This window comes from Oncorhynchus gorbuscha, linkage group LG12, assembly GCF_021184085.1.
Source record: "Oncorhynchus gorbuscha isolate QuinsamMale2020 ecotype Even-year linkage group LG12, OgorEven_v1.0, whole genome shotgun sequence".
In the NCBI taxonomy this organism is placed as follows: Eukaryota; Metazoa; Chordata; class Actinopteri; order Salmoniformes; family Salmonidae; genus Oncorhynchus; species Oncorhynchus gorbuscha.
Window position 1 is genome coordinate 34,668,805 of NC_060184.1, and position 27,797 is coordinate 34,696,601.

At 40.0% G+C, this 27,797-nt stretch overlaps 1 protein-coding gene across 1 annotated transcript; it reads right to left on the reverse strand.

Moving 5' to 3' along the window:
- Positions 1–5,520: 5,520 nt before the first annotated feature.
- Positions 5,521–27,797, reverse strand: LOC123991670 (uncharacterized protein C14orf132-like). The gene is made up of 2 exons (XM_046293319.1): positions 27,553–27,797; positions 5,521–6,923 (listed from the first exon to the last, which is right to left on the reverse strand). The coding sequence occupies exons 1-2, from the start codon at positions 27,577–27,579 to the stop codon at positions 6,699–6,701; spliced, it is 252 nt and encodes an 83-aa protein (XP_046149275.1). The 5' UTR covers positions 27,580–27,797; the 3' UTR covers positions 5,521–6,698.

The window sequence follows — 27,797 nt, forward strand, 5'->3', positions numbered from 1 at the left end:
TTTTCACCTGAGTTCTGTTATACTCACAGACATAATTCAAACAGTTTTAGAAACTTCAGAGTGTTTTCTATCCAATACTAATAATAATATGCATATATTAGCATCTGGGACAGAGTAGGCAGTTCACTCTGGGCACGCTATTCATCCAAATGTGAAAATGCTGCCCCCTATACCAAAAAGGTTAATGGGGAACCAATTACTTGTCTCCACAATGTCTGTATGTCAGTCACTCCCTCCTTTGGCGTTGGGGGAGATAAGGTTTGAGACAACAGATATGTGTGGTTGTGTCTGGAACCATTGTATGTCATCTCTGATGTTGCACTTATCCTGGGATAGTGTACGACCTAGAGGCTTTACTCCCCTCAGTGAGCTTGTCCAGGTGTGTGGTCAAGAAGGGATTTTACTTGAGATGGGAGTATCTGGAGTTGACAATTGATTTATGCCATTGGATGAGTTGGTGCTTTTGTGCTACGAAGTACCAGGAACGAGATAGGAACCTCGTCTTAGGTGCCAAACTGAACGATAATTTCTGGCGAATGCTATCTGGCTACAGCATACTGCTTTCCCATTTAAAAAGTCACACCTTGTGACCCGGTTTGTTATGTAGACTAGGGGGTGGATCTATGCTATAAAAGATCTCATTAGCCTTTATGTTGTGGCTCTCAATGAATCATCGGAGGGTGATTCGTCAACCAGCCATTGCTATTGCAAAGCTCTCACTAATAAAGTTTCAGTTAAAGTATAACTCTGACTTGTGTGATAAGTGTGACTCTCATTTGATAGTACAGAAAATGTCGACCACACTTGTCTTTAACCCCCTCTGATAATCCATGAAGGAACATGTCAAACAGGAATTCCGGTTTCCCGGCACTCTCGGCAGCCAGTGCGAAAATATACCACGTAGTTTGCCACACTACGGGAGTCATGACGTAGCGGAAGTAGCTTCCGAGCAGCCACTCTCCCAGACAATAGAGAATCGAACACCTTCATTACCCCCACCACAAACTCCCCCAGACTGAGGCAAATGGTGGATTGTTGCTCCCACACCGCCGTAGCCCAGGCAAGTGCCCTCCAGGACATCAGAAATTTCACTATCAATCATGTCATTAGTATGTAAATCAGACACATTTCAGCATGAATTAAACATCAAAGTTTTCAGGTAAGAATAATGTAAGTAATCAATAAGCAAAGTGCAGATATTAATTGGCATAGTCAACTCAATCATCTTTTTCCTGCCAAGGTAGGATTTACCCTCAATTTCTCTTCAGAACCTCTCCTTTCCACTTTTTATTTTCTTGGCTGGCACATTCTCCTCCCACTCAGTTGTGCCACTACAAGCTGTAATTAAGACACACAACCTTTTTTATTTCCAGTATATGGCACAAAAAGTGAGATAAATTGACTGTATGACCGATGTGCTTATAGGCGTCAGGTCTTGTCATAAAATCAGAATGGCATTTAGACACACCCACCACACACACCCAAATACAGTGAGAGTGAGAGCAGAGGAGTGGGAGGATGTTGTGCTGGACTCACCTGTTGACCTAGCTAATGTTAGCGAGCTACATGGTTGACACTACAACTAGCTAGCTAGCTTCGCCAGCATATCCAGTGGCAACCTAATGTTATAGCTAGTTAGTTATTGACACAATTATCTGATAAATCTGTTCACTCTTTATGCTAATCATGACAAGGTGGCTAGTTAGCTAACAAGCAGAGATCATATGGGGAGCTAAAAACAGGAAATTAAACTTTATCTGTCAAATTCTGTCGTTTAGCTACCAGCTACATGTACTTGCCCTCAAAACACAATTTCAACAGCAGAATTATATCTGAGAAATACTTATCTTACTCCAGAAATATATAATTTTGCAAAGGCATAAGGTTATTCATGTGCAATTTACCTCTGATCGTGTTGGACTCAGAACAAATATATCCTCAGGAGCAGGAATTGGTTCAGAACTGAAAGCCGTAAAAGAATGTCATTTTTCAAGGACAGAACCAGAACCTGGAACAAAAGTGATCCATACAGTTCCGGAACAGAACAATTATTTTAAAAGCATGGGAACCGGTTAATAACGTTATTTTACATCCCAGGCATTTTTGTCTAGTCCTATAAAAATATGCAACAAAGCCTCTATGCAAGGCCCTCTGTCACTCAGAAACGTATTCCAGTGAAAATCTTTGCCAGTGTGTGTGCACATTTAGGCTACCTGCCCCTCCCTCCTCCAAGCATAGGCTACTGTACTGAAGTTACAGCGTGATTCAGAAGATAGGGAGAGAGATATTTTACTAGGAAGAGTGGATGAACGTTTTCAGTGCTAGTTAAGGATACTATAGGCCTAGTTATCACATTTCACTACAAACTACAAAAATGTAAGACGCGTTTTTAATTCTGCTACCGAATCTGCACACACAAGCCTGTTAGCTAGCTAGCTCAAAGGACTTTCAAAGTTCCTCCATAGATGCCGCTCCTCCTAGGTATAATTTGGTGGATCTTATTGAAATAATGCATGTCATAACAAGATGCCCAGTGATTCAAGCCTCCTTCTCAACCCTCTCTCACTCTCTCCCCACCTGCTTTAATTCAGTCAAATCTTGCGCCATATGATACACTTTTCTGTCCATCACGCATGTAAACTAGCTTGCCTGCTCAATCTGCACTGATTAGTGAAGTAATTTAATGAGCTAAATGTAAAAAAAAAATATTTCACAGGTTAAAAAAGGAACAGAAAGGAAAGGAGTGAAGACATGCGCTTCACATCAAGATCCATGGTGGAGATACAGGGTTTGACCAATCCTTTATTGCTGATGCTATGTATTGGCCATTGAGAGTCTTTGAAGTCACCGGTCAGTACTCCATAGGAATTAATGGAATTCTGCAGTATTTAAAATAAATGTTTCAAAGACAAAAATTACATTTATTTAAGATTTTTTTTTGTAGTGGGGACAGTAACATTGGAAACCTAAAAAAAAAAATTCAAAGATAATTGTTATATTTGTTTTTATTTCTATTGTTTATGTTTAGCTCACATAATATAATTCAAAAGTATACATTAAGGTGTCTATAACAGAATAAATGTGAAAAAATTAATGTAGACCATAATAAATGCATTTCTATAGCTTCCAAAATATTTTTTTCTAACAGTGGGGGGAGTGCCAAGATGGAGGTGCGGTGGCTTCAACACAGCGCCCCCTATCAGCCATCTAGTGTAAATAGAAATGATTGGGTTTGATGGACAACTTTGAAAGCCAATGGAATTCCTTCAGAAAGTACAACCCACAGAGAGTAACTAGAAAAGTATGAGTTCCTCCAAAAGGCAGGGAGCCAGATTCAAACCCATGCTGACACTGGCATATGTGTGCTGGGGTCAGCAGCTGTAACCACTAGACCACACAGGCACTGAGGTATCTACAATTTTTTTCAACCTATTAATTCTCTTAAACATACAATCAAATAAGTCATCTAAAAAACAGATTTCCCCTAATGAAAAATACATCTACCCCTTCCAAATATGTTCATTTATTATAATCCACATAGGAATTCTATAGCCTGCATGTAGAAAGGCTACTTGAACTGATGCCTTGTGGACAGGAAGCCTAAGTTATTGTATAGCCTACAAACACCAATTCCAGCTGCCCTCTGGCAGTGATTCTAAATATTCAATATTCATTCAAATCCTCCTGAGATGAAAGGGGTCAAATTAAGATCCGGCATCTGTATGGAGAATAGGATGCCATTTGGGACACAGATGACTGTTCCCAAACAGTGACTCTAATAATGCAGTGTGTTTGACATCCTTGGGCCTGCTCTACGGTGTGGCAGGCAGGAACGCATCAGAGATTTATTGAAATTTTATTAGCCTCCCAGCCTCCATGTTACAACTAATGGGGTGCTCACTGTCTGGCTGCTTTAATTTAGAGAGTGACTTTGCGGTTTGTAGATTTGCATGCCCACTGTCTGGTGAGTAACAGGCTACGGATCTCACTACTAACATCAATGTGCACAAAGGGTAGACTGTCATGACCTGATCTGTTTCACCTGTTTTGTGATTGTCTCCACCCACCTTCAGGTGTCACCTGTTTTCCTCATTAGTCCCTAGGTACTTATTCCTGTGTTCCCTGTTCGTCTGTTGCCAGTTCATCTTGTTTTGTAAAGTCAACCAGCATGTTATTTCTGTGCTCCTGCTTTTTCCATTTTCTCTGTTGTTGCTCGTCCTCCCGGTTTTGACACTTGACTGCTTTGACTATGAACCCGCCTGCCTGACCATACTGCCTGCCCTGACCTCAAGCCTGCCTGCCTGCCACCCTGTACCTCCTGGACTCTGACCTTGTTATGATATTTTGCCTATCCACGACCATACCCTTGCCTTCCCCTTTGGATTATAATTAATATCAGAGACTCAAACCATCTGCCTCCCGTGCCTGCATCTGGGTCTCACCATGTGCCCTTTTACAGACAGCAAAAGCAGAAGACGACTGTACTTGCTCTCTGGAGTAGAGCAGGCTAATGCTAAGAGATGAAGAGTATCATTCAACTTATAAAATCTCTTAATTATTTATGTAAGAGTATAGGCTAATGTGTGATGTCCACATGTAAAGAGGCTACATAAAGGGCATAATCCATTTGGACATTGTGGATGCCTGTGCATGGAAATGTACCCAGCGTTTTGTGAGAAAGCTGTGTGTGTGTGTTAGCCAGTTTTGCTGGGGAGTTTAGGGAGAGATAAAAAGGTGTACTGCACTGGGAACGAGAAACACTGCATCCTTGAGAGGGAAGTAGAGATTCATCGCTATGGCAACTGTCTCTTGTCTCATCCGGGGCTCATTAAAAACGATACTGCACAAAAACATAAATGCAACATGCAACAATTTAAAATATTTTACTGAGTTACAGTTCATATAAGGAAATCAGTCAATTGAAATCAATTCATTAGGCCCTAATCTATGGATTTCACATGGATGGGCACAGCTGGGGAGCCAGGCTAAGCCAATCAGAATTAGATTTCCCCCACAAAAGGGCTTTATTACAGACAGAAATACTCCTAATTTTCATCAGCTGTCCGGGTGGCTGGTGTCAGATGATCCACCAAGTGAAGAAGCCAGATGTGGAAGTCCTGAGCTGGTGTGGTTACACGCGGTCTGTTGTTGTGCGGCTGGTTGGACGTACTACCGAATTTTCTAAAACGATGTTGGAGGCGGCTTATGGTAGAGAAAGGAACATTCAATTATTTGGCAACAGCTCTGGTGGACATTCCTGCAGTCAGCATGCCAATTGCACACTCCTTCAAAACTTGAGGCATTTGTTGCATGATTGTGTGACAAAACTGCACATTTTAGAGCGGCCTTTTATTGTCCCCAGCACAAGGTGCACATGTGTAATTATCATGCTGTTAAATTCGCTTCTTGATATGCAACACCTGTCAGGTGGATGGATTATCTTGGCAAAAGAGAAATGCTCACTAGCATGGATGTAAAAAAAATGTGCACAAAATTGGAGAGGAAGAAGCTTTTTGTGTATATGGAACATTTCTGAAATCTTTTATTTCAACAAATGAAACATGGGACCAACACTTTACATGTTGCGTTTATACTTTTGTTGAGTATTTGACTTGGAATGCAGTTTGGGTTACAATGTGTTGAGCAACTGTAAAGAGGAAGAAAGATCATCTTATATCCAAATATACATTCAGACCGACACATAAATGGTTATGGTTACAGCAGTCACATCAAGAGGCTTGGATCCAAGTGAGTTCTAAGCGTGATAAATCTGGTTTCCACATGTAAATATCTGTGAAAAGTGGATTGCTATACAGAATGGAAACAAACATAACAAGCGTGGTCACAGTGAACATCAAGTTCTGTAAATCGTACATCCCGTTCATGTGGATTTGAGGTCTGATAGGGGTGTTTGAGGGAAATAGTTTTAGTGTACCCATACTTTATTTGATATGAATTTGCTCGGAAAGGATTGTCTATTCAGGACTCAAGGCTCACTTAGGAAGGAAAGGGGAGAACTAGATTTACTTGATCCAAAGCCGATAGTGTCAGGTGAACTATATTTTCATGGGGTAAGTAAATAAATCTAAGATCATTAGGCATTCTGTTTCTAGAATGTTTGTCATAAACTCCTAACTTTGGGCAGATGTCTTTAGAATATAGTGACCTCTGTGGAGTAATGCTTTGAAGATAATGCTTTGAAGATAAAAACATATCAGTGTTACTTTCCATACAATGATCTCCAAACGCTTCGATTGGCATGTTACAAAGGTTTTGTAGGAATAATGTACGTCCTTTAGGTGATTTCAGAATTGACCAATTAGCTCAGAGGTTATTCAGAGTTGACTATACAACACTGTATACTATTTTCTAGAATCCGTTCAATATTTAAAGCTTCATCAGAAATGTTAACATTTTTACGTAAAATCATTTTTTTTAACCTTTGGCTGCAGTAAAATTACCAACATATTACACATACTCAATTCTGTATTTGTATTTGTCCCTTGTCTTTCAAAAGCATGGACAAGATGTCAATGCAATAATCATTCACTCCTCTGTATCAATGTAGCCTTTCAGAGTGGTTATTGGCTGCTGTGGAGTTCTGAGATTATGTCGCTCTCAAGTTTCTGAGCTTATGTTCAAATATCTTGTGCAGCAACTTCCTCCTGCTGGCAACACTTTATCATGGCTCCCACCACTCAGAAAGTGAAGGCGTACACCACTCCCACAACCACAATGTTCCCAATGGTGGCGGTGATGGCAATCCAAAGCCAGATGGCGTCGCGGGACATGGGCTCCCTCTCCGGCTGGTCATGGGCTGCCATGGAGGCCGCGTGGACGCTGGCTGAGGAGTTGAAGAGGGAGTGGTCCGTGCTGTAGTCATCGTTGGGTGACGAGTCCATGAAGGCCCCCGCCATGACAGACTGGAAGAGAAAAGGAAGTCCATTAAACTCAAAGTGGGAAAATATCTGAACTTTGCACAGCGTCATTTTATGTATAACCCGAAACACTCCTCCCCTATCAATATAGTCCAGTGGCGTAATCTTCTCCCTTTGAAAATGAATTGAATATTCAGTTCATTTGTCTCCTTTCCAATATTAAGTAAACAGTCTGAAAACATTTCTGCAATGGCTCTGATTCATTGTGAATGAGGAACCCTTATCTGGAAGGTGAAGCTCGTCCAATAGGCCATTGGAGCACATATTTAGATTATAGCAATCATTTAAAACTCTTTCACTGAACTGTATCTGTCATGTTTTGTCTTATATTTTCTTGTCATTTTGCTTTTCCTTCTGTTCGTTTTCCCCCTGCTGGTCTTTTTAGGTTCGTTCCCTTTTTTCTCTCTCCCTCCCTCTCTCTCTTCTCTCTATCGTTCCGTTCCTGCTCCCAGCTGTTCCTATTCCCCTAATCAATCATTTAGTCTTTCCACACCTGTTCCCTATCTTTTCCCCTGATTAGAGTCCCTATTTCTCCCCTTGTCTTCCGTTTCTGTCCTGTCGGATCCTTGTATATTGTTCACCGTGCTGTGTCTTTGTATCGCCCTGTCGTGTCGTGTTTCCCTCAGATGCTGTGTGGTGAGCAGGTGTCTGAGTCTGCTACGGTCAAGTGCCTTCCCGAGGCAACCTACAGTTTATGATCGAGTCTCCAGTCTGTTCTCGTCATTACGAGTGGAATTGTTTTTTATGCTTTATTTACCGCTCCGATTTGTCTAGGAGTATTGCATAATTCCTTTACTGGATTAAAGACTCTGTTTTCGCCAAGTCGCTTTTGGGTCCTCATTCACCTGCATAACAGTATCTACAGTAAAGCTATTGGATTGCCAATGGAATGCTTTCCAGCGATGGTATGGAACCTACATATTCCTACACTTACGCTTACGCATACACATTCAGAACATACACGCAGTATCGCAATACCTATCTACAGCAGGGAAGAGGATGGCAACTATGCTCAGAAAATAACACACAGAATATATGAGCTGTGTTTAGGTAGCCAAACCCCACAAATTTGACAGTGGGACAAGAAAGGTGTTCTCCTTCACACAGTTGTATCCTATACAACACAGTCCGTAGTAGAGCGTCACCAATTGCAGCAAATGACCAATCTGTCACGAGGTCCGTTCTCATTAGAGTACAATGGTGAAAGACGTGTTCTAATGTGATGAGGCTGCTACCAGTGTCTTTGAAACCCTTCTGTGGAGATTAGTCTGTCACATATAAAGTAAATAGTCAATGGAGGTTAAGAGATACAGTATACAAAAAAAGATTTTGTGAACATTGTCTCAAAGAGGGGATGGAGTCTGAGATCCTGTATGAGTACGCCAGGGCAGGGTAACCTAGTGGTTAGAGCGTTGGACTATTAACCGAAAGGTTGCAAAATCGAATCCCCAAGGTAAAAATCTGTCGTCGGTCCCTGAACAAGGCAGTTAACCCACTGTTTCTAGGCCGTCATTGAAAATAAGAATTTGTTCTTACCTGACTTGCCTAGTTAAATAAAGGTATATAAGTCCTTTATGAGTACCTTATTTCCTTTGATTCCTATAGAGATGTGTTTTGTTCATAGCAAACTAATGAAAAAGAGAGGTTATTGTGAAGTAGGGGTACAATAAAGGGACAGACAATGTCATGTAGAGAACTGATTAAGGAAAGGGCTGTGATGCGTGTCCCGTAGGTGTGTCTGTTTTTCAGGTTTCCACCTGACCGCGCCATCTATTCACACCTCACAGATAACGTAAGGAGAGGAATTAAGAGACAATCCACCTGCATGTCAAACGTATAGACTTGTAGGGTAAACAATTCCTTCTACACATTGAAATGCACAAAAGCTTCTCAAAGACACTTTCCCTCAAACAAAGGAGAACTCATCTCATTGAAGAAACTCTGCCTTCAAGAAGCTTACTTTTTTATCTTTCACTTGTATATAGAATCAGCCCAGCACATTATGTGGTTCAGAGAAGATTTGAACCACTTAGAAACAGCAGTGGGGAATGTGAAGAAATTTATACAATTGTTCCTCAAACATGTTCTTTTTTTCATTCAAAGCTGTTTACCAATGCAAAGCTGACTGTTGCTGATAATGGAGTACACACTGTCCATTTGTGGACTGGACATCAATTCCAATGTGTCACTCAGAGGTGAACTGCTTGATTGCTATTCAATGCTGTCAATTACTTTCCATTTAATAAATACCTTGCAAGGTAACTAAGACATAAGAGTGTTGTTTTTAATCACTGTTCCTTATTGCCTCTGCTAAACATCACTGTCATACACGCGCACACATGCACGCTGACAAAACACTTAGGCACACAACAACTCAGACGGCCCCAAACACCTTTCCTCAAAAGGGACAAGTCAGTGTGCCTATGAAAACTAACCGCTCTGTCCAAATGAGCGATGGCACTCCCACATTGCTCATTTGTTCATGCATCGGATTACACACGTTTTTTCTCCAACTAGCCATTAAAGTGCTATGTTCAGGGTAATAGAGGTGCCTGTCACCGCCATAACAGCTTTTTGAAATCGCTTTCTAGCTAGAACAAATGGATCTTGCATATTGGTTTCCCAGTGTAGACTGTGCTAAATCACAGCTGAGACAATAATTAAGAGATCAACAAGATAGGAAGGTTTGGAGCCTCGGTATTGCCCTGGCTAGATTATCTGGATTTATGAACTAAATTCCGTTGATTTCTGCACTCATTTGCTCTTTGTCATTGTCACAATCCCTTTCTATGTAAATCTCCAAGAGTACAGTTGGCTTTTTTAGTCAATATACCACGGATAAGGGTTGTTATTAATCACGACGTAAAGTGGAGTGCCTGGATACAGCCCTTACCCGTGGTATTTTGGTCATAAACCACAAACCCCTGAGGTGTCTTATTGCTATTATAAACTGGTTACCAACGTAATTAGAACAGTAAAAATGTATTGTTGTCATACTCGTGGAAGAGGTTCTGATATACCACGGCTGTCAGCCAATCAGCATTCAGGGTAAAGCATTTCAAAAGGGCTTCCATAGGAGTGAACATCAACAGAGCACAAACCATATCCTCATATGAGTCTCAGGATAGTCCCTGTATATAGGTTGCTGTCTCCAACCCTACAGCCTGAACAGGAGCATATGTGTTAGTGAGCACTTTAGGATTCCCCTTTACAACGCAACTGTCAGAAGCAGTCAACGTCTTTATGTTTCTACAGTCAGTTCCTGAAATATGCCTCCAGTCGGTTGTCAGTCATGGCACTCTCTGTTTACCAAATGATCTTCGGTCCTATAGCCAGAGGTTTCAGCATGAAGAAAAAGGATGTAACATTTTGTATTCTATTGCAAGTACAGACTAAATATCCCAAAGCTTGCTTAGCAGAACCACTGAATGAGCACTCACATGCCCACTTTGGACTTAGAGCATAGTAATGACACTGAGCACTTCCATCAACTGTAAATTATTCACCTGTGAAGTGCACTTTTTCTTATTTCCCCTGGTATCCCAAAATAATCCATCTCTCGTACAAATGGACTACTGAGACAATGGGTAGCAACAGTGAGATTCTCCTCTCTTCTTCTAAACACACTGCAAATGTCATCCATTAACTACAGGCTACTGTGCACTCCTATGGTAATGTTCCAGGCCATTATCATGCTTTTATTCATACGAACCAAGCAGGGAAAGCGTGTGTTTACTGTCACGTTCTGACCTTAGTTCCTTTGTTTTGTCTTTTGTTTTAGTATGGTCAGGGCGTGAGTTGGGTGGGTTGTCTATGTTAGTTTGTCTATGATTTTCTATTTCTGTGTTTGGCATGGTATGGTTCTCAATCAGAGGCAGCTGTCAACCGTTGTCCCTGATTGAGAACCATATTTAGGTAGCCTGTTTTCCATTGTGTTTTGTGGGTGGTTATTTTCAGTCTTTGTGTGTCTGCACCAGACATAACTGTTTCGGTTGTTTCTTTGTTGTTTGTTATTCGTTATTCAGTGTTCAGTTTTTTCATTAAATAAGATGAACACTTACCACGCTGCGCTTTGGTCCTCACCTTCTTCCCAAGACAACTGTTACATTTACAGAAAATGCCCCATGTGTTTAGAGAAAAAAAAGTAAAATACTGTAAAATAATGCTATTTGAAACGTCCACACAGCATCAGTCACGACTACCTCTCTCATAGCTGCCTCTTATTCTCTCACGAAACAAAAAGGACCCATCAATCAAAAGGTATACAAATGTCTAAAACTTGAGAAACCAATATGATATCCTCTCTAACAAAGCATAAAGTGAAACACTTCAATCTAGTAAAAAAAGAGGGTCATTGGATGGTTCATGGATGCACACGTATAGCAAGTTTGGCCCTCGTATACGCACTGACTTTTTTACGGACTTGAATATGGAGTCCAATACCTATAAACCCCTGCTTCACATCACAATAGAACTCTGAGCTTTACCACTATTTTCCCATGTAGACTTTGATATCCTGTAAGCTATTACGGACTAGACATTTAAACCTGCTATATCCTGACCTATGTACATTTATGGCTACAAACTCATTCCATGTCTCTCAGTGAACTCTGTTACTACGGTAACACATTCTATGCAAATCAAGCAAAGGACACTTTGTCATCTTCAGGTACAGTAACAAGGACTACACTATTTCGCATAGTTCACGACCTACCATTTCATTTGGAATATGTGTTGCAATTATTGGATTTCTGCCTCCACAATGCATAGACAAGGTATTTTCCTCAGGTCATATCCAGCCTACCTCAACGTAATGAGTGTGGCATGTCATTATAGCATGGAAAGCAATGCTGGAACATGCAACCAATTTGACATTACAAAGTCATATCTGACGAGTTACCATTTCTCAAGCCTGTCTGGTTGAGTGCCATCACACTACTGACGGTGGAGAATCTTTGGCAAAACAGAATCAGCCAGCTATTTCCGCTTTTTTTCTCTCGTTCCAAATAACTCATATCTGTAACAGTACTATGTGCCTGCCTGGGCCCAGCTCAGATCTGTAACAGTACTATGTGCCTGCCTGGGCCCAGCTCAGATCTGTAACAGTACTATGTGCCTGCCTGGGCCCAGCTCAGATCTGTAACAGTACTATGTGCCTGCCTGGGCCTAGCCCAAGATATATAGTACTCTGTGTATTATATCTTGGCTCTGTAAGAATTACATAAGGCTGTACTAATCACTGGCCCTTATTTTTACCATGATTCCCTCTGGTATCTCTTTAGACGTCCTCGCCGTCTTTCTATCTGTCCCTGGATGAGAATGTCTTATGGGCATGAAGGAAAATAGAAAACGTGAACAGTTTTTTTGAAAAGTGTAGACAAGTAGGAGGAATAAAAACATATCATTATATATGCCACAATAATATCACGATATGACATGCTATCACGATATATCACGATACATCGCCCAGTAAAGGTTAAATAAAAATGTAAAAAATGCCCGGTACCATTTTCATATTGAATTATCAATATTATTTTGGTGCCCACCACTACTAATTTCCCCTAAAAGTGTGTGTCTGGGCTCAGAGTGGGGCTAACCACATCCCTGTAACAGCGGTGGCCAACCAGCAAACTGAACAAGACGCCCATCATTCAATCACGACAAGAAGGACATGGGACTTTCCGCATGCTGTGATTAGTCCACTCCTGCTGGCTCACCGCCAGGGTGAGTCTTCACTGTAGTGTGTAGCCAGGTGACGCGTTAATCATATAGAGGGGCATGGGATCTCAGAGATAGCGTTAGCACCACTCTGGGGGCTGGGCTTCATGTGAATGTAAAAGCTATCCACTGGGCTACATTACAGGAAACAGGCTGCTTAGTGTGAGGACATTCACAGGTCATTAATCCATTTCTCCACAGGCCACACAATGTCAGGAGGGAATAACAAAATACCCTTTCACACACCCACGTGCATACACACACACACGCAAACAGACACACACACAAACAGGTCATTTATCCATTCTTCCCTAGGTCACACAATCAAACAAGGGAGCAACAAAACCCCAACACACAACGGCACCTGCGCGTTTTTCTATGAATAATAATCACATACAGACTGTACATCGACAGTCTCGACAAGCTAATGAAAATGTGTTTGCTTCATTATGTACCTTGCTGAGAAAATGTGTTCCAAAGAAATCTCTTGCTAGAAACTACAACATATGAGTTGTGTTTGGGAAGAAATAAACAATGTCATACCGGCGGCTGTGGCGATCGTGACATTTTGTCAGCCGGTGATTGTCGAGCAAATAACTGCTGGCTTCACGGTAATTGACCGTTAATTAACAGAAACACAATTAGCATCTTCTGGCTTCCACCCATAGTCCACAAGACACTGATGCAGACCTTTGGAACGTCTACTTTTAAAAGTGTAATAAATCCATGTAATATAGCCAATACCATCAAAAGATATCCATTATTTATATTAGACAGGTCTAAAGAAACATGAAGAAGAATACAATTGAACATAGTTGAATAAAAATAGAAAGGATATTTTCTCCAAAAGGTTTGAGGGAGTGTGCACATGCTTCTATTCTGTGTTGAGAGGTTCACAAAGAAACAGGTCCTCCTACATGCTTCATTTAGACTTATTTATGTCACTTTAGTTGTGATACAAATGTTGGGCTATGTGTTTTAATTTTCAATAGATTCTAAGGCTGCATGATGTGACTCTAATGATATGATATGCATCGTTTCAGTCTCTCATTCACAACTGGACAAGCACTTGATAATGACTCAAATTTCCCGGCGGCATCCCTTTTGTGTGGCCGTAATGCCCCCTAAAAAAATCTATGACTTTTGCGGCCAGTAGCTGTAGTGCACTTGGGCTGAATATAATAATGATATTTCCCTTCTCCCGGCTGCATGCTCCAAAGCACCTCTCACTCTCAAGGCTCTCTCAGAGGTTCTCAATTCTTATTATATTAGACAATGCCTGTAAAGTGATCTGGTCCTTCTCACAGCATCTCGGGATTTACATTTTTATTTATTTTATTTCACCTTTATTTAACCAGGTAGGCAAGTTGAGAACAAGTTCTCATTTACAATTGCGACCTGGCCAAGATAAAGCAAAGCAGTTCGACACATGCAACCACACAGAGTTACACATGGAGTAAAACAAACATACAGTCAATAATACAGTAGAAAAATAAGTCTATATACAATGTGAGCAAATGAGGTGAGATAAGGGAGGTAAAGGCAACAAAAAAATAAAGGCCATGGTGACGAAGTAAATACAATATAGCAAGTAAAACACTGGAATGGTAAATTTGCAGTGGAAGAATGTGCAATGTAGAGATAGAAATAATGGGGTGCAAAGGAGCAAAATAAATAAATAAATACAGTAGGGGGAGAGGTAGTTGTTTGGGCTAAATTATAGATGGGTTATGTACAGGTGCAGTAATCTGTGAGCTGCTCTGACAGCTGGTGCTTAAAGCTAGTGAGGGAGATAAGTGTTTACAGTTTCAGAGATTTTTGTAGTTCGTTCCAGTCATTGGCAGCAGAGAAATGGAAGGAGAGGCAGCCAAAGGAAGAATTGGTTTTGGGGTTGACCAGAGAGATATACCTGCTGGAGCGCGTGCTACAGGTGGGTGCTGCTATGCTTTCATACAGGCTACAAGTGAAGACAGACACAACAGGGACGCAGCTGTCTGCGTCCTCATAGAATTCTGAGTTGCATATTGAAGATGTTGGAATAACTGTCCACATTTGAGTAGGCCTAACAAACAACACAATCACTAGCCTATGTCAATCTACTATACCCCATAGTACAAAAGTTCACCCATTTTATTGGTCAACTTGTCCTTCTGCCTGAACAAAAAAATATTCCAAACATAGTCTGGAATAGTTGATGTTCAAAAATGCAATCAATTAGCGGAGAAAACACAATTCTCAAAAGTGACCGCAAATGCGATTCTGCATGTAATGCTCATTATAAAGGCGCATTTTTATGGTGAAAAATTTCTTCCCCAAACTCACACACTGCCTATGTATGCCAAATAGGCTCAACACTGGTTGTGAAGTGGATTAATGTGCTTCATTTTAAGAAGTTATTTGGCCACTGTAGTTGTGATACAAACCTTATCAAAACATGTAGGCCTATGGGCTAGGCCACAGGAGGTGTGCAACTATGATTTGAAAAAGTCACACACAAAAAAATGCATGCTCTGTTTCTTAATCGTATCTTTACAAATACTAAATAATATATGTGTGAAACTTGAAACACGAAACAGGGGTAAAAATACATGTCATCTACACACTTAAAAAAACCAATGGAGGAAGCTTTTTCCATTTTCATGCCAGCCAGGCAGGCTATACTCCTCTTGCAAAAAGAAGCAATGTGCTTAATATTAGGAAAGTTGAGAAATAAATATAGTAGGCTTAGCCTATAGAAAGGCCATCAAAACGGTTTTCTCACTCAATTGCACAGCCTATAGAAATGATGCATAACAGGAGCTTGTGGGCTCTCATGATGTGTTTGATTAGATTTTCGATCACATTTGCATTCATGTGGGACAATAGAGTGCTGAGTACCAGTCAGTTTGCAAGTTTGGTAGGCCCCTAATGGCCATCAGCAGCATCAGAGCTTGGAGAAGCCGAGTTACTGTGATTAAACGGTCACTGGAATTTGACTGCGGTCATTGACTTGTGAACACCAGTGTGGCGGTAATATGGTCACCGTAACAGCCCTACGGAGTAGTCATGGAGTGTAGACAGCCTCTAGACACTCAAAGTCACAATAAGTTACCTATTCACTTGTCCCAATAGCAAAACTAATTGGGTTCTAAGGGGAGCAACACCTAAAATAGTTTGGTACCTCCAATTCCACATAACATTTTAGCATACACATGTTGACACATTAACCCTTCAAATGTAATTTCTTGAAATAGACATTGACATATCACACCTTATCACTACCACATGTTGAATAATAATTTCTGATTTGGTAGAAGGGCATTCTAGAATGGGCATTAACACCTTTGAGTCACAAAAATAGTTGGAAAAAACAGTCAGAGGAATGGGGAGAGAGAGAGAGAGAGAAAACCCATACTTTTGGACTAACATTAGATAACACATTTTTTCCAACGAGCGATAGCTTCCAATTTCCCTGAGAAGGGAGTGTTTTCAGTAAAGTGGCACTGAAGGAATTTGATAGCAACCATAGCCCCTGTGGAAATAAGCATATTTGCCAGGACTTTCTGTAACAAACTGTGTATGTATTAATAGAGAGATACATAGGGAGAAAATATTTAACTGATTGTTATTCCTCAGATGTGGCGCATACCCAGCACAGTTCACGTTTGAGTAGTTTTCTGCTTTGCATTTGAAAAGTCATTGAATCATGACACCACAGACCTCAAGTTCAACTAGAACAACTATAGTCAACACATTACACACAGGAGTGAACTGGTACTGCCGCTACAATGGCAATTCCCAGCATTCCACAGTGCAGAGGGCTATAGGGGTGATCCAGAGGACTCTCCTTACTGTACTGCTTGGCTCCCTTTTATCATACTGTTCATGATGCAATAGTAAGTCTGAGTTGAACTCTATGACCAGTGTATAGACCAGGAGCAGGACTACTGTATGGGGCAATGGGTTTGTTCTCTACACCCTGAACTATGTTTGTTTGAGGCACTGGAAGTAACCCCTGCTGTGGTGACGATGAGTTACATAGGATGTGGAAGCACTATCCCCAGACCAGTTGCGTCACTGCATGGATTCTACTGTACTATAGCAGGGTAGAATGGGGACCTCTGACTCTGGCAAGACACCAGGTCAGACACAGCCTTTATGATGCAATATATAACCTTAGAAGGGCATACTTTAAAGGTTCAGTAGTTACAACACAATTTTAAAAATGAAGAATATCGTCTTTAAACAAAGACAAACTTTTCTTCCACTTCATTGGGCCGGAATGTAAAAAAAAACACAATGTCTCAGTATCTGTGAATACATTAAATATGATAAATTATGATGTGAAACAGTTTAGTCAATCAATAAGGATTTTTCCCATTCAATAATAACTACAGACTACAAAAAATCACGTTGACAAATCGTCACCTCTGGGGAACATTGGACTGGCAACATTTCATTTAGATTTACATACTAACTCATCAGGTCGAAAAAGATAACACAATGCTGTATATGGATTATAAACGCAGTAAATCACTGCACTCATCAGATATCGCAGATCCTTTGAAGAAAATGTACATCCCCGACCCAAAATCCATATCATTATGTTCCATGTGTGCGCTCCCTGGAGAATTCTTAATTTTACAAATGTATATACGAGTCGTGACTCGTGAAAATGTATCAGTGCCCATTAATAACTCAAAATATGGTTGTTAGGATGGTTTTGCAATGGTTGTTGAATTTTCTGTAGTATCAGTCATTTTACTTTATGTACATCTGGTAATGTTAATGGGGGGTAAAATAGAACTACTGCCGGATGCACTTCTGTGCAAGTAAGGTAGACAGGCATTTCCTTCTGCTTTGTAAGGCTAAATATTGTAAGTCATGGACATGCTTGTTCATTCCCAGCGCATTGCTATTAACAGCGAGTAGTAGAATGATGGATGACTAAACAAGATGATCTGATGTATGACCACAGTCCTATTGATTAACTTGACCATGCCTGGAATAGGGGCCAAAATGCATTTTAAGAAATGTTTATGTCGATTTAAGTTTGGAAATAGGGCACCCTGCCTTGGATGCTTCCTTGCGAAGGCAGCTTGGAGAGAAAGGCCCCCTCTGGTTACAGGTAATGGCTCACTAACTCTATGGCATCCCACACTGCCATTTTCATTAGCACTCCAATTTCCTTTCTCTACAGGGTAAACAACCTACGAGCGTTATGGGTGTACATCCTCGTGTATTTACACGCGGAGGCTTCGTGAGACCTGGATATCAGCATAATCACACTCTCTACAGAACACACTGGAAAACCATGAAACATGTGACACGTTTATAACATAAACATCAGTGTTAAAAACGTAAACTTCAGGCATTTAGTTTTTCCAATATACGGGTTAGCTAACAACGTCAAGAAAATGAGGTGCGCGCTTCCATGGGGCAGAAGTCCTTGTGTTGTTGTGATTCTGGATGGCCAGATTGCTAGCAAAAATGACAAGAAACTGCCATGTGGGTGGGCAATGGTAAGCGGCTCGTTTCAGCTTGTTTCATCTTGCTCTTGACACCATGTCTTGCTTTTAGGTGTTTTTGATTCCAAATCGATGCTAATATAGGAATAATTTGCTAGCTAGCTAGCCAACAACTGTAACGATGTATTTGAGAGACAACAAGTGCTCATTGTGTAATTCTATTTAGGTTTTCAGTAAACATCGGAGACTAAATATAGCGTCTATAAGTGTTCTAATCTTAAACACAGGCGTTTAGAATGCAAGATTAAACACGATAGTCTGCTTTTTCCAGTAAGTTTCTAACCAGAACATCTATATCTCCTAAGTGTTCAGATTTTAAACACTAGTGTTTACTTTCCCATCATCCTGTTTAGAGTATATTTAGTCATTAGAAATGTATGACTTGCCATGCCTTTTACTCAGATCAGTTTTAGGACTGCCATCAGACTGCCATCACTAACACAGAGAGGTTGCTGCCTACAGTACATACAGACATGAAATCATTGTCCACTTTAATACATGGATCACTAGTCACTTTAATAATCCCACTTTAACAATGTTTACATATCTTTCATTACTCATCTCATATGTACTGTATGTACTGTATTGTAATACCATCTATTGCATCTTGCCTATGCTGCTCTGTCATTGCTCATCCATATATTTAAATGTATATATTCTTATTCCATTCCACTCATTCTGATTGCAGGTGTGATAAAAATATTCAAATTCTTGGATATCCTTCCTCTGGCTGGATTGCAATAGGATTTTTAGGCCACAATGTCGAGGATACCTAGGCCATAAATAAAGGCCTTATGAAAAGTATGTCTTTGTAACAGGTTTACTTTTAATTGCAACACATTCACTTAGATAGTCACTTGGTGAATGGAATAGGAATAGAAGGAATAGAAGTTATTGAACTCAACAACCATGTCTCTGTCACTAACAAATAGTGATGTTAAGTTTGATACCGGAGCACTGAGGCATGCAGCAAAACTGCTAAGCAGTTTAATTCAAAGCAGTGTAACGATGCCTGTACCACTTTATCAGAAGCACATGATCATTGACATCCGAAGCTTCATTTCGCCAAACAACCACCTGAATGGTTTGGAATTGGTTTCGGGAAAGACAAAAAGTCTACTCTGCGCACAATACACAGTGTGGGACGTCATCTATAATCATTTGGATGCTCTACATTCTTTTGACCAGCAGGTGCTACTAGTGTACACTGTGTTGATCAAAGCCTTAATAAACCTATTTTCGACACAATCGGCTGGAAAGAGTTCAATGCTTTAGGAAGCTTCATTTCCCCATCACTACTAAGAAACACAGTAATGGGTGGGTATCTCTTACATTCACTCAAAAGGCATTTATGGAAATATGAAAATATGGATTTACATCCTACAGTGTTGAAATAACACCCCCAGTGTTTAGTGTTTAAAACCTAAATGCCTTATCCTGAATAAACCTGTTCATATGTTTAAAAAGTATAATAGCAAATAAGCATGTTCTTGTGTTTACAATCAAAACACTGTGACGAGTTTTCATTGATATTCTAAATGCCTTGACGCATTTAAAAAGTGTTACAGAATTATTTTTAGGTATGTGTCTTAAACACTCGGTTTAACCGTGTATGCTGATCTCTTTTTGCCATAGCTCCAGTCACTCTGATTCAGATCATTATGTCTTGATCAGATATCCTTTCATGCACTGTGTCAGCAGACTACTGAGAAGAAACAGTCATAATCCAAGAAAGATCTCACAACTGCTTAATCTTTTCTGTGCTTCCTGTCCACACACAGGGAGCTTGTGCCCCACCCTGGGAGCTGTTGCCGTCCTGCAATATTTCACCCCTTGTCTGGAAATTCACCCATTCAGAGAGAGCCAGATAGCTCGTGCATGGCACATTACTACTGGAGAGCTGGGAGCCAGAAGCCATCATTCTCGCCCCGCTAATTACAGTACATGCACTCTGACACTCCCCTGGGCTAAGCTGAGGAAAATTGTATTGCCGCCTGTAGCTTAGACCCAAAGACAAGCACTTGGTTGGTGTGATAAGGAGGATGGTGTCAAGGTCTGAAAGCAATTTTATCTGGTGACCAGTCGAGTGGGCCAAGAAGTGACAAACCACTCCCTGATCCTACTGTACACACACCCATATAGCTAGTGGTGTAAACTACTTAAGTAAAAATACTTTCAAGTACTACTTAAGTAATTTTTTGGAGAATCTGTACATTACTTTACTATACATGTTTTCGACAACTTTTACTTTTACTTCACTACATTCCTACATTTTTAAAAACTTTTTAGTCCATATATTTTCCCTGACCAAACCAAAAGTACTTGTGTCAAATTTAGCCTCTGGCCTGGCGGACTCACTAAACACAAGAGTGTGCCCCTGGCAATACATTATTTTTAAAAACAAGAAAATGGTGCCGTCTGCTTTGCTTAATATAAGGAATTTTAAATGATTTATACTTTTGCTTTTCATACTTAAGTATATTTTTGCAATTACATTTACTTGTTAAACTTAAGTATATTTAAAACCAAATACTTTTAGACTTTTACTCAAGTAGTATTTTACTGGGTGACTTTCACTTTTACTTGTGGAACTTTCTGTTAAGGTATCTTTACTTTTACTCAAAAATGAAAATTTGGCACCTTTCTCACCACTGCATATAGCATGTGTAGATCCAGCAGAGGCTTCACGTACAGTATGTCTACTATAACCATCACTAGCTGGTTGTCTGGCTGACTGGCTGGCTGATCAGCTATGTATCCATGGGATCTGCAGCCACAGCCATCCTCACTATCAGTTCCTTTCAGATAGGGTTTTGTTTCAGTACCTGTTGTAGCCTACCCACACTCTACACATCTATGGAAGCCACTAACAAGCATCCCACTTACTGACAGCTGATGTGTGCTGTAAATTAATTTAGTAGCAGACAACATTAATGATCAAAACCAAGGATGTATAGAATAGTATGAGAGCATTAAATAGAAAAAAGGAATGTAGTAGATTGATGCTAAAATCAGTGTATGTGACATGTAAGTCGCTCTGGATAAGAGCGTCTGCTAAATGACTTAAATGTAAAATGTAAATATAACAGACACAGCAGAAATTCAATAAGAGTTGAAAGGAGCATCGGTATCAGTGGCAAGAGATAAACGGAATGGCTTAATTAGGAATAATGGGAAATCTTGATTGCGATCATGGACTTTGTATGAAAAAAAATGGCAAACTTCAAGCATCCTTCATCATCTGTCAAAACTTAAAAGGAATATAGCCCACGGTTAATTTGCAACAAGGGCACAAAAGGAAGGATATGATTAAGAGTAAAGTCACTTGGTCAAACATTAGGACTCATTACATGGTGGCTCCTATTTCAGATTAAGGCTAGCAGAGATAGAGAGAAAAATGTGTAAAGAGGGCACAGTAAATGTTAAGACTGTTTATACCACCAACAGCGTAATGAGTTTAGGTGCGACCCAGATGATTGCTCCCTCTCTCTCTGGTTTCCAATGGGCAGGTAGACTCTAAAAAATGCTGGTTTAAAAACAACCCAATTTGGCTAAATATTGGACAGAACACATGTTGGGTTAATGTGACCCAGCCAGTTGGGTCACAAACAACTAATTTTTTCTATAAATTGGGTTGTTGATGCTAGGTTATTGAGCTATGATCCACCCAGTCAGAGCATAATACTGGAGGCGTGGCTTAGTAGGGGCGTGACTTTCAGATCGTTATTTTGGCTACCTTTGAGAGTAAATGTCATTCCAGTTAATCTGTTCTGTTGTATTGTCAGTACATGTTGAGCACAGACAGGTTTGTATCTTTAATAAGGCTTACACAAGATTGAGTTCCTATGCATATCCGTGCTTCAACACCTGCAGAGTTTGCTGTTTGGGGTTTTAGGCTGGGTTTCTGTACAGCACTTTGAGATATCAGCTGATGTACGAAGGGGTATATAAATACATTTGATTTGATTTGATATCCCAATGTTGGTATAGTTACCACTTTGTTATAATATTTAAATCAGTTTTTTTTATTTGAATAAATGTTACATTAAAATGTGTAATGTGATAAAATATTGAAGGAAAATAAACATTTGCAGTATACAAACTTGATGATGAACATGAATTACATTTATTCTCACAGGGGGCCAAAAATAACTATCTGAAAGCCATGCCCAGAATAGGCCACGCCTTTGGATTACCGAAACATGGGTTAATTTAACCGTAAATTGGGTTATTATTCACTTTCATGTTGGGTTGACCCAGCAGATGGGTATTTTTTAACCCTCTTTAGTCAATTACAGCAGCCCCACGAAAATCTAACTAGCATAATATAAACATCCCCATAAAAATCTGTCTGTTTAAGCTAAAGATATCCTCTATATATATATATATATATATATATACTGTATATACACTGCTCAAAAAATAAAGGGAACACTTAAACAACACATGTAACTCCAAGTCAATCACACTTATGTGAAATCAAACTGTCCACTTCGGAAGCAACACTGATTGACAATAAATTTCACATGCTGTTGTGCAAATGGAATAGACAACAGGTGGAAATTATAAGCAATTAGCAAGACACCCCCAATAAAGGAGTGGTTCTGCAGGTGGGACCACAGACCACTTCTCTGTTTCTATGCTTTCTGGCTGATGTTTTGGTCACTTTTGAATGCTGGCGGTGCTTTCACTCTAGTGGTAGCATGAGACGGAGTCTACAATCCACACAAGTGGCTCAGGTAGTGCAGCTCATCCAGGATGGCACATCAATGCGAGATGTGGCAAGAAGGTTTGCTGTGTCTGTCAGCGTGTCCAGAGCATGGAGGGCCTACCAGGAGACAGGCCAGTACATCAGGAGACGTGGAGGAGGCCGTAGGAGGGCAACAACCCAGCAGCAGGACCACTACCTCCGCCTTTATGCAAGGAGGAGCAGGAGGAGCACTGCCAGAGCCCTGCAAAATGACCTCCAGCAGGCCACAAATGTGAATGTGTCTGCTAAAACAGTCAGAAACAGACTTGAGGGTGGTATGAGGACTTCCACAGGTGGGGGTTGTGCTTACAGCCCAACACCGTGCAGGACGTTTGGCATATGCATTGGCTGCATATGCATTGGCTGCATATTTTTTGCATTGGCTGCATCTGAATCCACTGCATCCTTTCATGCCGTCCCTAGAAGGGGTGCGTCACTTGAGTGGGTTGAGTCACTGAAGTGATCTTCCTGTCCGGGTTGCCAAACTATTATGACTCCTCTATTGTGATTACTGTTTTGTTCTAGGATGTCCCTAAGCCTCACAAGACTCACCTCAAGGTAGCCCGGTACCAGTAAAATGAATGAATGGAAGTATATATGGATATAGGACAGACACTTCAAAAACAAAATTCCTTTAGTTTTGTTTTTCCATGTATGATGCTGTTATTCAATGCGTTTATGGGCTAATAGCTAATAGCAGTAAGGCCAAATTCAATGTTTCATCAAATATTTGTTTTTATACCTAAAGGGATCCTAAAATTTCAAATCAAATATCTAAATGATCCTTCATATGACCATCTTAAAACAATTCCACATGTTAGCTTAGTAGAACCCCCCCCACAGGCTTAAACTATAGAGGTTATTTGCAGGAAGAATGGCCTATTGGCGACGATAAGTATTTTTGGCAACCTGTGGGAGTAAATGTCATTCCTGTTCATCATGTTATTTTTGTACAATTTTGTACACATTTAAATTTCCCTTCAATATTTTTGCACATTACATAGTTTAAATATACAATTAATAACATTATTTAAATATCATAACAAATTGGTAACTATCCCAACACTGGGATATGCATAGGCACTTGAGGAACTCAACTTGTGTAAGCTTCAATAAACTACAAAAGTGTCGGAGCTTACCCTTAATGCGTTTGACAATACTACAAAACAGATCAACCGTAATGACATTTGCTCTCACCGGGGACCAAAAATAACGACCCGAATGCCATGCGACTACTAGGCCACGTGCTTCCAGTGTTCTGATCTGACACGGTGGATCATAGCTCAACAACCCAACTAAATGACACAACTGGCTGGGTCAAAAATAACCCAACGTGTGTTCTGTCCACTATTTACCCAGCGACGGGTTGTTTTTAACACAGCAATTTTTTTTGTGTACGAAGGCATAATGAGACAGAAGAGAGAAATGTAATCAGAATGTGATTAATGTAATCAGAATGTGATTAATGTAATCAGAATGTGATTAATGTAATCAGAATGTGATTAATGTAATACGAATGTGATTAATGTAATCAGAATGTGATTAATGTAATCAGAATGTGATTAATGTAATCAGAATGTGATTAATGTAATCAGAATGTGATTAATGTAATACGAATGGGAGTAACGTAATAAGAGTGGGAAGTGAGAAACTGAGGCAGTTAGTGCTTATGCTTAAGCCTGCATAGTTACCAAGTTCTGTCATAGCAGACCCATGTTGGAACAATATGGCAACGGAGCATCTCAGTGTGCTCTCCAGCATTAATGTGAAAGTGACTAGCTCCTGCCTGTCAGCCAGGGCATCGAGGGCGAGATGACACTGAGCAGAGCGGAGAGCGTCGTGGAGAAGTCAGGCAGAGAAACTTGGGGCCCAGCTCAGAGACTAATGGAGAGCTCTCTCAACGTGGCAGGCGGAGCTGTGTCACCATCTCTACCTTACCGATGCCGTCCTCCCAACAGCCATCGCTTCCTCGCACTGTCGCACAGCTGTCTAGAGCGGTGGAGGAAAGCCACCTGAATATTTCCCGACACATGACCTCCCAGACCTAGACTCTGAACACCCACAGCAACAGAGAAAGCCTTGATTAATACTGTTTTGTAGTTGACAGATGATTGAGGATGTGTCCTTGATGAGTACTGTATGGATGGATGTTGAGGGGAATGAGTGGTGACATGAAGATATATGATGGCGTCCTAGCTCATGGTTATACTTGTGTGATTCAGTAATATCGGTCTTTATTTTGTATTTGCCTACAGTAACCTGAAAGTTCTGCATGTTGATTGCATAATGTGTTGACCAACACATTCAATCTGGGCTTTGTGAGATACTATAGTCAGCTTTATTGAGGATTTAAAAACTTTCATCCCTGTCAGAAAGTCTCTAAATACAAGAGAATTCAGCTGATACCGCTCTACATTCCAAGTTATCAGGCGTCTGGCTAACACCACACACTGTAATATGTTTGGTTTCAACAAATTATTATTAACTTGTTCCACTTCTTTCAGCCCAAGTGTTACCTGAACTAAAAAGTTCAGTTTGTGCAAAATTAGCTCCAACTTTTAAAAAACATAGGCAGAAATTCAGTCAACTTAAAACGATGTGTTTGTTAAAATTGACTGAAAAATATGACTTACCTGTGGGGCAACTATTATTTTAACATACAAAACATTTCATATTTGACATGTATACAGTAATTAATATTCCATGTCCTCACCTGGGATTTGAACTCTCAACCTCTTCCAATCTTCTTGCAACCACAACCATGTTCATGTCAATGACTTATTTCACCTGCATTGCTACACTTTGCTCTTCACAGTAAATCTCAGGTACACTCAAGCAAAACTATTGTATTTATCATAGTGATTACGGAGTAACATTAAAACAGATTAATATGCCCCACCAACAGCAGACAACTACACAGAAAAACCTACAATTGTTGAAATAAGTCAATAATATCAATGGTGAGAGAATAGTTAGATAAACTGACACTTGACTCAGATGTGGTGGCAAAGCTGGAAGATTGGAATGCCAAGAAGGCTGAGAGTTCAAATCCCAAGTGAGGACATGTTGAATAATAACTACTGTATAAATGAACATGCACAATGTAAACATGTATGTCTAATATGCATTTCCAGTCAAATATTTAAACACACCTACTCATTCAAGGATTTTTCATTATTTTCTACATTGTAGAATAATAGTGAAGACCTCAAAACTACAAAACTATGAAATAACACATATGGGATCGTGAGGTAGGCAAAAAAAGTGTTAAACATATCAAAAGATATATTTATATTTGAGATTCTTTGAAGTAGCCGCCCTTTGCACACTGGCAAAAATATATTATGATTTGTTTAACACTTTTTTTGGTTACTACATGATTCCATATGCGTTATTTCATTGGGTTTATGTCTTCACTATTAGTAAACATATAGAAAAAGCCTTGAATGAGTAGGTGTGTCCAAAGTTTTCACTGGTACTGTATGTAAGTTAAAAACATTGTATGTTAAAGCACTCTTGTGTGTCTGTAACCAGTTGTACAGCCTTTTTTAGTTAAGATGCCCAAATAATAATTTATAGTTGAACGATCATATGAGACAACTTGAGCAAGCACATCATTTTGAATTGACAAAATGTTTGCCTATGTTTTCTTAAATTTAAGCTAAGTTTGAGACATCATTTTTTTTGGGGGGGGGGGGGTTCCCCTTGCCCACCCTAATGACGCATAAATTTTCTAAATATAAATGTGCATGCATGTGCAGCCCTGAGGGCATGACACTCATAATCAGAGAAATGTAAATAGGCTAGCAATGAAAATCATGGTGAATCGTAAACATTGTTCATGGTCCGGTGTGTTATTGTCATGTTTCATTTATTAGAGTCGTTATACGGAGTTACAAGTTCAAGATAATTACATTTCGCATTGCAAATCACATATTTGCACTATGGCATGGTAGCCTGCCATATAATACCTAGAATAGCCTATCTTAATAGATATTGATCAACTCCAAGTCTATTATAATTGCATATATCTCATCTGGGCTGATTACATTTGATTACTTTAATTATCCTGTTGATTACAAAGTTGTCTGACATCTCAGTCAAATATAAGAACTGCATTGATGATCAGAGGAACATCAGCGTGGACAAAATAATAGAAAATGGATGAAAACATGTATGCATGTGTGTTAAGTTCTGTATATGATTACATGTACTAACTTTAGCCTAATCTTATTCGTGCAAAAAAATCGTATCATTTCCTGAAGCTTAGCGACCAAATGTTATATTTTGAAAAAAAATCAACAAGTTGTATTACAGTCTGTTTAAAAAACGATATTGATCTCAAGATTTAGGGTGGGATGCGTGTTTACACCTGTTTATCCGTGAACGGTTATTTTAGCTTGTTGGTGACAAAATCAAGTTCATCAGGCGAGAGAGAAACTTCGTGCGTATGTCGGTAGGAAATAAACAACCCATACATACGCCATATAGAACTGGTTTACTCTTTACTGCCTTCTGCACATTAGCAAGCTTTTGACAACGCATTTGGTATATTCGTTCTAATAATTATTAGCCGATAATTGCATTGAAACCACACATAACTTATTGATTACCAATACCAAAAATGTCACAGACTTACCTGCGCAGCCATAAATGAGAGATCCATTGTGTTACGCGTGTGAGAACAGTACACCGTTGACTATGTTGAAATAGTGTCGAGTCGCCCTAGTATTCTCCAAAATGTAATTAGAACGTTTTTCCCATCTACATTCTCAGATCCAGCCAACGTTAATAGCGTATGCAAGTGGCGTAGCCGAGTAGGCGACTACTGTATTGGAACATACGACAACCTTACAGAGAGGGAAAGAGCGCAACAGCCGTGTG

Excerpts from the sequence above, each read along its gene's own strand:
- LOC123991670 (XM_046293319.1), bottom strand. The coding sequence starts at position 27,579 with ATGGATCTCTCATTTATGGCTGCGCAG. Across the intron at positions 6,924-27,552 it reads TCTCATTTATGGCTGCGCAG|TCTGTCATGGCGGGGGCCTT; the intron begins GTAAGTCTGTGA and ends TTTCTCTTCCAG.